Here is a 12,039-nt window from a genome sequence, read left to right as displayed (position 1 = left end):
AATTAACTGGTTAGAGTTACTCCTATGACATTGTGTCTAGGCAGATATCTGGAGGAAGCTTTTAGACTCTTTAATGAAGAAAATCATTGGCTGACTGTTTTCGCTTTCTTTTGGACCCCAGGGAGATTAGCAGCCTTATTTATGGAACCTAATGGGTATCCATCCAATAAATAGCTGGCTGAGAGGTGCTGTTCAAAGAATGATAGCTGAGGACAGCGTATAAATTGCTAAGCCGAGCTATTTTGTGATTATTCGAGGTCGCGCAGATAGTGTTTTGATGCTGCACATCTTATGTTGTCACAGTTAATATCAAAAGTTCCACAAAAAAAGCTCAAGTTTCCAGGATCCATTGCTTGCTAATGAGTTTACATAAACTCTGCTTGGCCACACTTTTTCTGGAAGTGGTTTGTGCACAGCGTTTTAGCAAAAATACATGTGTTTGGGAAGTGATAGGCATAATTTACATATTCAGTGTTTTGTGATTTTATTTTATTTATTTATTTATTCATTTATTTTTTATGACCCCCAAACCCAATTAAAATTAGTCATATGACATATCATATTGTAAAATGTGTCACTGCTGATCCAAAACTAAGGCTGTTTATATTGATTGTGAAAAAATACAGGCATGGCTTTTGTCTCAGGGATAATGTCAACAACCAAGATTTCTACAAACAAAATGTAAACATAGCTTTTATTTTACATTTTGTGTGTGTGTGTGTGTGTGTGTGTGTGTGTGTGTGTGTGTGTGTGTGTGTGTGTGTGTGTGTGTGTGTGTGTGTGTGTGTGTGTGTGTGTGTGTGTGTGTGTGTGTTGCAGAGCTCCCAGAGGAGGACAGAGAGAGATGGGAAGCCTTCATTTCTGGCCAGCTGGCTGACACAAACAAGAGAAACACTGTTGACCTGGTGAGTTACCATACCAAGAAACACTGTCACCCTCATCCATGTTACTGTGAGTATTAGAATGCTATTGCACTGAGGTGGATTTGACTAGTGAACACTGGAGACTAAATGTATGTCTTTGATTTAACTATGGATTTTTTTCTTTGGATGGATATCTTTGATTTAACTATGAATTTTTTTCTTTGTTTTGGAGGATCTTAGTGTTTTACACAATCAATCAAAGGGGGGAAATTAGGTTTACAGTCAGGTTCACAAAAAAACATCATGAGTCTTGTCATGAGTTTTTGATTTGCGTTGCTTTCCACATTGTATTGCTGCATTCCCACATTCTTTTGCAGTGCAAATGTGTTAATTGTGCTTACATACAGAAACAGCAGCAGCATTCAGTGTCCAGTGTACACTAATTGTTACAAAGGAAATATTCCAGTCTTTGTGATGCACCTATTTTAACTCTGTCTGATTGTTGGGTAGTATTAAACACCTCCGGTAAGTTAAGAAGTGTCTAGAAACACTGTTAGTATCACCTGCCAGTTTCTGATCAAATTGTAAAATTTTGTTTCACTTTCATCTTCACAGTTTAGACATCTTTGCTCTCTGGCAGAACAGAATGTGATGCCACTCGCATCACACTCGCATCAGTTGCTACCAGTTTTACTATCTGTAAACAGTCCATATAATCAATGAAAGGAATCACTGCACAACCCACAGATGTAATAACAGGCTCACAGACACAGCTCTGGACAGAGACTACAGTCTGTGATACAACAAATCCATTCTACCAATGTTTAAATGTTATGTTTATGTAACAGTCATACTCAACAATTAATTACACTGTCAGACACCTCTGTCCAGCGCAACTTAAAGTAAGTTTATCAGTTTATCAGTCTTCATGAGCTAAGCCTACAGTAGAAATAAGTAGTACTTTGGTTGGTGAGCCCCCTAGGTAAACTATGAAACACTTCCTGCAAACAGTTTTTATTACAAGGATACAAGGATACAGGGAAGTTTATTTGTCATTATACAACAGGTTGAATAATGAAATTAAAGTTTGGTTCCCTCTTGATTGATTAATTGATTGTATAGAAAATAAAATTATTAAGCCTGGAGGAGTGCAGATGGTGCATTTAGTAGTCTCACAGCCTGAGGGAAGAAGCTGCTCTGTAGTCTGGTTGTACGGCAGCGGATACTTCTGTATCTTTTGCCTGAAGGCAGCAGGACAGGCTGTGGCTGGGGTGGGTGTTGTCTTTTAGGATCCTTTTGGCTCTGCGCAGGCACCTCACCTCCCCGATATCACTGATGCTTGGTAGATGGGCGCCAATGATGTTTTGGGCAGTTTTAATCACTCGTTGCAGAGTCTTCCTGTCCTGGGCCGTGCACATCCCATGCCAGTTTGTGATGTTTCCAGTCAGGATGCTTTCAATCGCTCCTTTGTAGAAGCTGACAAGAACTTGGCGTGGGGATTTTGCTTTCTTAAGTTTCCTTAAGAAATACAGCCGTTTCTGAGCTTTTTTAACCAGGGCAGAGATATGTGAAGTCCATGACAGGTTCTCTGTTATGTTGATTCCCAGGAACTTAAAACTGCTCACTTGGTCCACCTCAGCTCCATTGATGTAGACAGGGTTGTGTGTCTTTGCCTCTTTTTTTCGAAAATCAACTATCAGCTATTTCTTATTAGATTGTTAATTAAATGTTTTATGGTTTGCTTATTCCTCCCACCACTAGACTCACCACTGGCTGAATGTACTAGACATATGCCAAATAAGTATAATTTCCTTCCTTCAGCTGTTTACCTTGTTTTCCAGGTGAACACACACCACATCCACTCGTCCAGTGATGATGAGGTGGACTTTAAAGACAGCAGCTTTCATCCAGACTCCTCTCTACAACAAGTAAGAGAGAGACAGACACACACACACATACACACACACATACACACGTACGTACATATGCGCGCATACCCATCAGACCCATAGCCAAACAGATTTTCACACAGAAGGCTCACTGATCTAGAAACTTTCATAAGCAAATCCATGATATTATTCATAAAGAACAGAAAAAAAGGAGGGACAATTCAGATGATGTTCAAAAAGCATTCCTTTCTAAGTAGCAGATACACTATATTACCAAAGTATTCGCTCACCTGCCTTTACTCATACTATGAACTGAAGTGCCATCCCATTCCTAACCCATAGAGTTCAATATGATGTCGGTCCACCTTTTGCAGCTATTACAGCTTCAACTCTTCTGGGAAGACTGTCCACAAGGTTGAGGAGAGTGTTTATAGGAATTTTTGACCATTCTTCCAAAAGCGCATTGGTGAGGTCACACACTGATGTTGGTCGAGAAGGCCTGGCTCTCAGTCTCCGCTCTAATTCATCCCAAAGGTGTTCTATCGGGTTCAGGTCAGGACTCTGTGCAGGCCAGTCAAGTTCATCCACACCAGACTCTGTCATCCATGTCTTTATGGACCTTGCTTTGTGCACTGGTGCACAGTCATGTTGGAAGAGGAAGGGGCCCGCTCCAAACTGTTCCCACAAGGTTGGGAGCATGGAATTGTCCAAAATGTTTTGGTATCCTGAAGCATTCAAAGTTCCTTTCACTGGAACTAAGCGGCCAAGCCCAGCTCCTGAAAAACAACCCCACACCATAATTCCTCCTCCACCAAATTTCACAGTCGGCACAATGCAGTCTGAAATGTACCGTTCTCCTGGCAACCTCCAAACCCAGACTCGTCCATCAGATTGCCAGATGGAAAAGCGTGATTCATCACTCCAGAGAACGCGTCTCCACTGCTCTAGAGGCCAGTGGCGGCGTGCTTTACACCATTGCATCCGACGCTTTGCATTGCACTTGGTGATGTGTGGCTTGGCTGCAGCTGCTCGGCCATGGAAACCCATTCCATGAAGCTCTCTGCGTACTGTACTTGGGCTAATCTGAAGGTCACATGAAGTTTGTAGCTCTGTAGCAATTGACTGTGCAGAAAGTCGGCGACCTCTTTGCACTATGCGCTTCAGCATCCGCTGACCCCTCTCCGTCACTTTACGTGGCCTACCACTTCGTGGCTGAGTTGCTGTTGTTCCCAAACGCTTCCATTTTGTTATAATAGAGCTGACAGTTGACTGTGGAATATTTAGGAGCGAGGAAATTTCACGACTGGATTTGTTGCACAGGTGGCATCCTATGACAGTTCCACGCTGGAATTCACTGAGCTCCTGAGAGCGGCCCATTCTTTCACAAATGTCTTGTTTCACAGTCTGCATGCCTGAGTGCTTGATTTTATACACCTGTGGCCAGGCCAAGTGATTAGGACACCTGATTCTGATCATTTGAATGGGTGAGCGAATACTTTTGGTAATATAGTGTATATTAGTTTATTGTAGCCTCAATAACCTAATCATTCAGCAAGTCTGACCTCATTATTTGCGTGTGTGTGTGCGTGTAAAATGAGGAAAATGAGGGTAGTTTCAGACTGAAGAACCTCATGGACTGGATAAAGAATGGCTGCTCAATCTGAATATCAAGCTACATCTACCCAGTCTCCCCTCGAGAATCAATGAAGTATTTCTGATTCTGATCAACCCTACTCTTGAGAAAATTCTGTGGCTATGGGTCTTAAACTGTTACAGTCTACACAGCCTTCTCCATTTAAAACATTCTGATTTTCTGTCCTTACTAATTGAACTAATGTTTTCAAGTTAAGTGTGACTATTTGCAATTGAATTTTAAAACTAATCTGTTGAAAATATTGAGGAATCTAACTCATGCTGCATGTTTGTGTGTTTTTTTTTTTTAACTATTAACTTGTTTAGCCTACCTAATATACACCCTGTTTATTTATGTGCGTGTGTTATTTGCTATTTGCTGAATTGTAAATGAGTACCAGCTTTGTGTAGAGCCAAGACTATATCATTATCGTTGGTCCTGGGCTTTGCCAGGCCTTTTCTGATTATCAGATGCAACAAATGACGTCCAATTTTATTGAGCAGTTCGGCTTCAATGACGAAGAGTTTGCTGATCAGGACGATGTTGTGGAGTGAGTACTTATCCTGCATGACTGGACTTGATTTCTAAATATTACTGTGTAACACTAAAGGGACAGGACACTAAACACACTGCAAAGCTGGGGAGTCCACTGAAAAAGCAATCCAACATTTGTATTTTGTCAAAAAAAAAATCCCATAGGTTTGAGAGATTTTTTTTTTTGTGTAGAACACTTTTTTTTTTTTATCCTTAGCACTGAGTGTAAGAATGTATGTGTAGTTGTCATATCCGTTTCATTTTTTGTTATTCACTCTTGCATTTCATAACTTCCAAACAATGCCAGCTCAGAATGTGACTTGTGTAGAAAGAATGAATCCAGCTTTTGTGTTTTTGGTGCACTGTACCTTTTTATTTCTGAGGGGTAGGTGGTTGGTTTTGGTATATAGTCTGCTTCAAAGGGTGTGGGTTGTTTGAGTTAACTGAGCTATCTATCATTGATTAAAAATGTCGACTGTATTTAGCCAAGGACCTCATAGAGCTTTTCATCCTTTATTCTGTGTAGATGTGGGTTTTAGAGTTAACTTACATTTGGCAGCACTCTGCAAGCCTTCATGACAACTAAGTATTGGGAAAAATCTTAAAAGTTGGTGCTCGGCAAAATAACTTACACTTCAATACAATGAACATTAGCATGTTTAACACTGCACCAGTTTCCAGATTCAATAGGATTTTTGATATTAATGTCATGATTCTGTATTGATATCTTTACACTCCAGGTGGTAATGAGTCGCACCACTGAGCAGCATGTATTATCATTATGAGATGATACACTTTGTATCAACACAGTAGCCGCACTTAATAATAAAGATGCTGTGTGACGAGTCAAATTGTCTTATGCTCCACAGTGTTTGCCTGACAGACTGAATTGGTGGTTGAACCCATGTCCCATATTTCCCAGTTCCTAGCTGTCTTGTAGGGTCTGCCAGTGCTAGATGATACAATATGATACTAATGGGTGTGGAAGAATAAAATGGAATAGCACTATAGCACTAGAACTATCACTTACAAATTTGAATGCTTGTGCACAATTTTAGTACAACAACAATCAGTTTAAGATATGTATGTCTCAACATCGAGAGCTTGTAATTGTGTTGGGGATCAGCGGTTGGTATACTTAAACTGGTTTCAGTGGTTTTGTGAGAGGGACAGATGGTGATGGGGGTTGCAGAGTTCATACTGGACAAAAGTCAAATGATTTATGGGTTTCAGATCGATTAGGCAACAGGGCATTCATGTTCTCTGCTCCCTTTGCATAAAACTTGAAAGAATTTAAAACATGGCATTTAATGATACATTTAGGTGACATTTTGATTCACACTTGAGCTCACAAATTCCAGCATGATATTTTGAGCAAAACCTAAATCAAGGCAATTATGACTGAAATAATCACTATTTGTTCCTGGGGGAAAATAAAAATGCAAACAGTTTACATGATGACAATTGAATTAGGACTTCCAAAACACAGTTGCTCAAGAGAATCGTGAAACTGCTATTCCCAGGTTATATTTCTCCAAGTTAAATATTAAACTTAAAGTATGATGATGATATTAAATATTTTGAGTATGACATTAGAGGTAGTATGAAGTATAATGAACCAGGGTTTGGGCAACTATAAATTTTTTGTGTGGATTAAATATGATCCAGTTAGTGCTGTTGTCTGTGTGTTGCTATATATGTGGATGCCTAACGACCCTAACTAAACTAAACTCTGTTCTCTTTAACATTGCAGTATTCCCTTTGATAGAATATCAGACATCAATTTTTCACTGAATACAAATGAAAGTGTAAGTATTTTGACCATTAACCTGATTTCATCATGTGTGTAAGAGGCGGGTGCAAAAATGACATGAAAAATAAAAATGTGCTGTTTCATCCAATCCCACTTAAGTTGTGCTCAGAGTAGTTAAATAGGACAACTGCCTTGCGAGGAAACAAGCATTTCTAAAGTCTTATATCTTTCTGTTTTTCTTAATGTCAGTGTTGACGTTCAGTGTTTGGGGCCACAAAAGCAAGAGTCAAAAACACAAATGTTTTGCTAATCCTTTGAGCATTCATCATGACAAAATAGGCTTAAATTATTGAACATTTTCAGTGCAGCAACTTGAACAAAGCTTGGACCAAAACAGTGGTTAATGTCAAACTGTAACTTCATTTCCCTGAAATACCACCACTTAAGAAATATAATGGACATGATGGTTTAGATCAGTGGTTCCCCACCCAGTCCACAAAGACCCCCTGTCCTGCAGGTTTTTGTTTCAAATCTACTCTTGCACACCTGACCCAATTAAGGCCTTTGCACCTTCACGCACACCCTCTTCAGGTAGATCTGTTTCAGCCAATCAGCATGAAGCCCTTAAATGGATCAGGTGTGAAAGAGTAGATCTGAAACAAAAACCTGCTGGACAGGGGGTCTTTGAGGACTGAGTTGGGAACCACTGGTTTAGATGATGACTCTGCCTGCATGTTGATATGCCATATGTTTGTTCTGTGCAAATGGGCCTGCACTAAAGCCATTGGACCTCATTTACCAATCGTTCTTAAGAATAAATTTGTTCTTAAAAGTTTTTAAGAAGATTCTGGCATTCACCAGCATTTTCTTACTTGAGATTTGTTCTTATGTAAGAACAGAATCTATGAGCACTCGAGCTCTCTTAAACACATTTGAATGCTGAGATGTTTGTGCGAAATAATTGGCTATTGTGTTTTCTTCAATTCTGTATTTACATAATATTGTAGGATTTAAGTTACAATAATATTTATATTATTTATAATATTTTTAACAATTATTTTGTAAAAAACAAATAAACCCAACACTAACAGATTTGAATTCAAACTTTTTTTTATTATTATTATTATTACTTTACTTTGTATCCATTATTGATGCTAAATATGATTCAGTGTTCTGCGCCCTGGGGGATTTCAGGTCCATTTCACTATTGCTGTGTCTTCTTGTGTCCATGCACGTCCGGTGATATGTTTATGTTTCCCTGCGCTTGTCCTCATTCGTTTTGTGATCACTTTCTTGCACAATGAAAAATATAAGTTTTGTGTTCACTTCCTGCAGCAGCACAGCCATTTCAAAGCTGTTAAAGTTTTATTTAATGTCTGCAGTCCAGCACTCCAGCACTTCTGTCTGATTCTGTGTGTATGCACACATGGCCCTGCAGTCTTATGTCTTTTTATGGGTACTGGCAGGGTGAATACCTGCTATATGCTAACCAGGGTCAACTGGCATGCGCTTTCAATATATGAAGGGAGTAGCATTCATCAATATCAGAACACAGGTGCAAACAATTTTGTGGTTTAAGAACTAATCGTGAATCCCACATAGACTTTTCTTAGGATCTTTCTTAAGAAGAAATGTAAGAAAAAAAAATTGGAAGATATTGAATTGAGTGAATGAGGCCCACTGTGTTATCTCATTTAGAGGGGTTTTTGGTAGTTCTTTGGAGATAAATACATCTTAATTTGAAATTATGTCTAAAAGGTTGTGGCCTGTGTGTGTTTCCCAGGCTAATATAGCTTTGTTCGAGGCACGCTGTAAGGAGAAGATCCAGCAGTTTGAAGATGCTGGTTCTGATGAGGAGGATATCTGGGATGAAAAAGATGTCACCTTTGCACCAGAAGCCCAGAGACGCCCCAGGTGCAATACGCACACACACACACACACACACACACACTCTCTACTACTACTACTGCCCTGTCCTAAACTCTTACAGCATAATTTAACTCCTCATTAGTTGCTCTCTGCTCCCTGGGGCTGCTAATCCACAATACAATTTCTGTCTGTCCGTTCACTTCCATAATGTTGCAGCTCCCAAATGTAACACTTTTATCACATGAATGAATGCAAACCTAACAGAACGCACCCATATAAAAATTACCAAGATACCCATTTTTTCATTTAATTACAATGATTTGTGAGTACCATCAGGTCGTTTCTTCCTGGTGTAAGGCTACTATGTGGAAGTTTCCTGCAGACTTTACCTGCCAATCTACTTTAAATTTAAATATGAATGTATCAAGAAAGGGATGTTTAATTTCTGTGGGGGAAAAAAAGGTACCAGGACTTGATTTTTAGATTTGCATAATCCACCTTGTTCAGGTAGGCCAAACATGAACATATGGACCTCATGAGGATTTCTGTGTGTTTCAGGTTAAATGTTTAATTTGCCTCTGCTTTCCATTCAAAGGTGCCAGTGTCAAAACTGACCTAGTGGAGCTTTATGTTGATCTGTACTGCCAGTTAAAAGCTGTAGCTGTGTTATTAATACAGGCAGACCAGAATGTATGGAAGACTGATTCACATGAAGACGGCTTGGAGAGATGTGTTGATCATGTGCATTAGAGCTGCTGTCCTAATGCCAGTTTATTTCTGTTTCCACCAGGAGTTCAGGTAGCACAGATAGTGAGGAGAGCACGGACTCAGAGGAGGAGGATGTGAAGAGAGATCCGTTTGAAGTGTCAAACCCCAGCACTGATGACAGAATGGAAGTTGACACAGGTTGGGATGCATGTTTTTATATTTCCATCCTTGCAAGGACCTGATGTCCTCACAAAGGAAAGAAAGATAAGAATCCCCCACACTGAGAATGTGTTGCCACTTTGTGGGGACAATTAGGACATGAGGGGTTAAGAATAGAATTGCAAAGTAAAAGGAGTAGAATGTACTGAGACAACAAAAATTTAATAAATTGTGTACATGAAAATCTGATAAAAACAGGATATTGAAATAATGAATGTATTGTATGTAAGACAAATGAGAATATGAAGGGGAAAAATAGGCTGCAAGAATTTCATGTCACTGATTCTTGGGAATTGGATAAATCATGTCCCACTAAGAAAAATGCTATTTCTGTTGGAAATTTACAACATTTTAATGAATAAAAAGAATCAAGGGCATAATCAGGGGGTCCTTTGCACATTTGTAAGGTTCTTTTATAGGTTTATTTTTAATTTGTATTAATTTAATGATTATATGTTGGCTCATGGCCTACAAAACCAGTTGTCCTCGGACAGGAGATAATCATTTCAACTTGATTAAAACAACAAAAAGTAATAATTTCATTGAATAATATATTTACCACATGAAAGAGTACATCATAATATGTATTAAAAACTACAAACGATCAGTTTTGAACATTATTTACTATTATTTTGTGGTTGCTCAAAATGTGTCCCACATATTCGTCACCACCGTCAGATATTTATTTAAAAAAAAAAAAAAAAAAAAAAAAACTCTACAAATACAAGGTCAGTTACATTCCTGAGGAGCCCTTTTCAAACCTTCAGCTCTACTACATGCTTCAAGACCACTCAGGCTCCTGGTAGTTTTCTATTTTCTCTTAAATCTCTTCATATTTTTGGACACTGCTACTGTCACAACCATAACATGTCAACACCGTCACTTTTGTATAAAAAATATTAGATTAGATTATGGAATAAATGTATACTTTTTAAGAAGAGGTCTGATGTAGGTAGCAACAGGGCGAAAACAAGCTGGCTAATGTGAACAACTCATGCTTATCATGTGAAAGAGCAGGTTTTTGTCACCACCGTCAGACGTCACCACCGTCAGGTTTTCTGTCTGACGGTGATGACTGAAGTCTGAAAAATGCTTATAACAGTGCTCAGGATTGTTATTTTTTGTACCAAATACTTAAATAAAGTTGTTAAGCAAGAAGCCATTGACTTGAGTGGTATAAATTTTGGAAATGTCTGTTTTAATGAGGCCACTGTCACCACCGTCAGATTAGTGTCACCACCATCAGAGGCAGTTATATTTGTTTTAAATGAATATACGTACAGTATGTTTCTTTGGTGCTGTTGAGTTATTTAATTATTAGTCTCTTTTAATACAAAAATATGTTTTTCAAATAAAACTAAACTTTATGGTGACGGTGTTGACAAAAACAAAGTAGCCTAATAACTGGAAAAACACCTATTTTATGAAAAAAAATTGCACCGGTACATTGCTGAACAGCCAAGACCTTGGCCTATAACGATATAGATAGATAGACAGATAGATAGATAGATCTTTATTGTCATTGCACAATCATATACGGTATAATAATGCAACAAAATTAGGGCTCAGTACTTTCGGTGCAGGGCAGAATAGAAAGCATCGTGCCGCCTGCTAGTTGAATAGCCGAGTCTCTGATATCAGAAAAATGCAACAGTCACGGAAACACTTGTTGGATGCGATGTGCAGGCGCAGTTCGTAGATTTTGTTAGTTATGGACCTGGCATTGGAAAATGCTGGGAGGCGGCGGCTTAAAGGGTGGTCTTTTCAGCCGTGCTAACGCACCGGCACCTTCAGATTTTGTAATTTAATGCACTTTTTTTTTTTTTTTTTTTCAAAATTAAAACCCGTTTTATCCAAATTCCCAAGAATCGGTGATCTACAGTTGTACCCCTACCCATTCTCTAAGGTTTCTTCCCGGCTTTATTTGCAGGGCCAGTATGGACGGCCAACTTTGATGACATCCCCATGGACACCGGTAACTCTACAGCTCCAACCTCTAGCCCCAACAACCCTGCCTCTTCCTCCTCCTCCACAGCAGTGGTCCCTGAGGCAGCCTGGAGCTCCTCTCCTTCCACTACCTCCAACTCAGAAACAGGCTGGGCTGATTTCTCCAACTTTACCCCTGTCAGGTACAGCAGTGGGTCAGGCTTTCCTGCTAGTCTGAATGTTTGGAATGTTTGGAATTTTGTCTGTTTTTAGAAGTTTATTATACACAGGGAAAAGTCACAAAATTTGATACTATCTACAGTACACTGTCGCTCACTTATAAATACAAATGAAGTCTATGTAATTGTATTTCAGTATATGTATGTTATTAAACAGTAATAGCTCAAACTATAAGGAGTATCGATAAACAAAATGATTGCATAAATCTACAAAAAAAAATGTATGTGGTTTGACATATGGAATGTATTTATAATATAAAAATCTTGGTGATAGGTGACAAATGCTTTTAAAAATCTTTTCTTTTTTTCTTTTTTTTTTTTTTTTTTAAATCAGCCATAACTCATTGAATATGTAAGTTTATGCAGATTTTGCCTATATTAAAGCATTTTAGATTAAGTAGCACTG

The 12,039-nt window shown here is 38.8% G+C and overlaps 1 protein-coding gene across 3 annotated transcripts in view; it reads left to right on the top strand.

Moving 5' to 3' along the window:
- The window catches only part of ppp6r3 (protein phosphatase 6, regulatory subunit 3), a 56,115-nt gene that overhangs the window by 28,401 nt on the left and 15,675 nt on the right, over nucleotides 1-12,039 (top strand). For 2 of the 3 annotated variants that reach the window (XM_030053009.1, XM_030053008.1), the window contains exons 14-20: nucleotides 820-905; nucleotides 2,705-2,791; nucleotides 4,838-4,935; nucleotides 6,673-6,727; nucleotides 8,456-8,586; nucleotides 9,332-9,447; nucleotides 11,399-11,597. In XM_030053009.1, coding sequence (XP_029908869.1) covers nucleotides 820-905; nucleotides 2,705-2,791; nucleotides 4,838-4,935; nucleotides 6,673-6,727; nucleotides 8,456-8,586; nucleotides 9,332-9,447; nucleotides 11,399-11,597 — 772 coding nt within the window. The remainder of the gene's footprint in view (nucleotides 1-819; nucleotides 906-2,704; nucleotides 2,792-4,837; nucleotides 4,936-6,672; nucleotides 6,728-8,455; nucleotides 8,587-9,331; nucleotides 9,448-11,398; nucleotides 11,598-12,039) is intronic. The other variant, XM_030053010.1, reaches the window with a different exon arrangement.

Source organism: Myripristis murdjan, chromosome 6, assembly GCF_902150065.1.
Source record: "Myripristis murdjan chromosome 6, fMyrMur1.1, whole genome shotgun sequence".
In the NCBI taxonomy this organism is placed as follows: domain Eukaryota; kingdom Metazoa; phylum Chordata; class Actinopteri; order Holocentriformes; family Holocentridae; genus Myripristis; species Myripristis murdjan.
The sequence above is the reverse complement of the archived record's forward strand: the minus strand, read 5'-3'. Positions and strand labels throughout refer to the sequence as shown.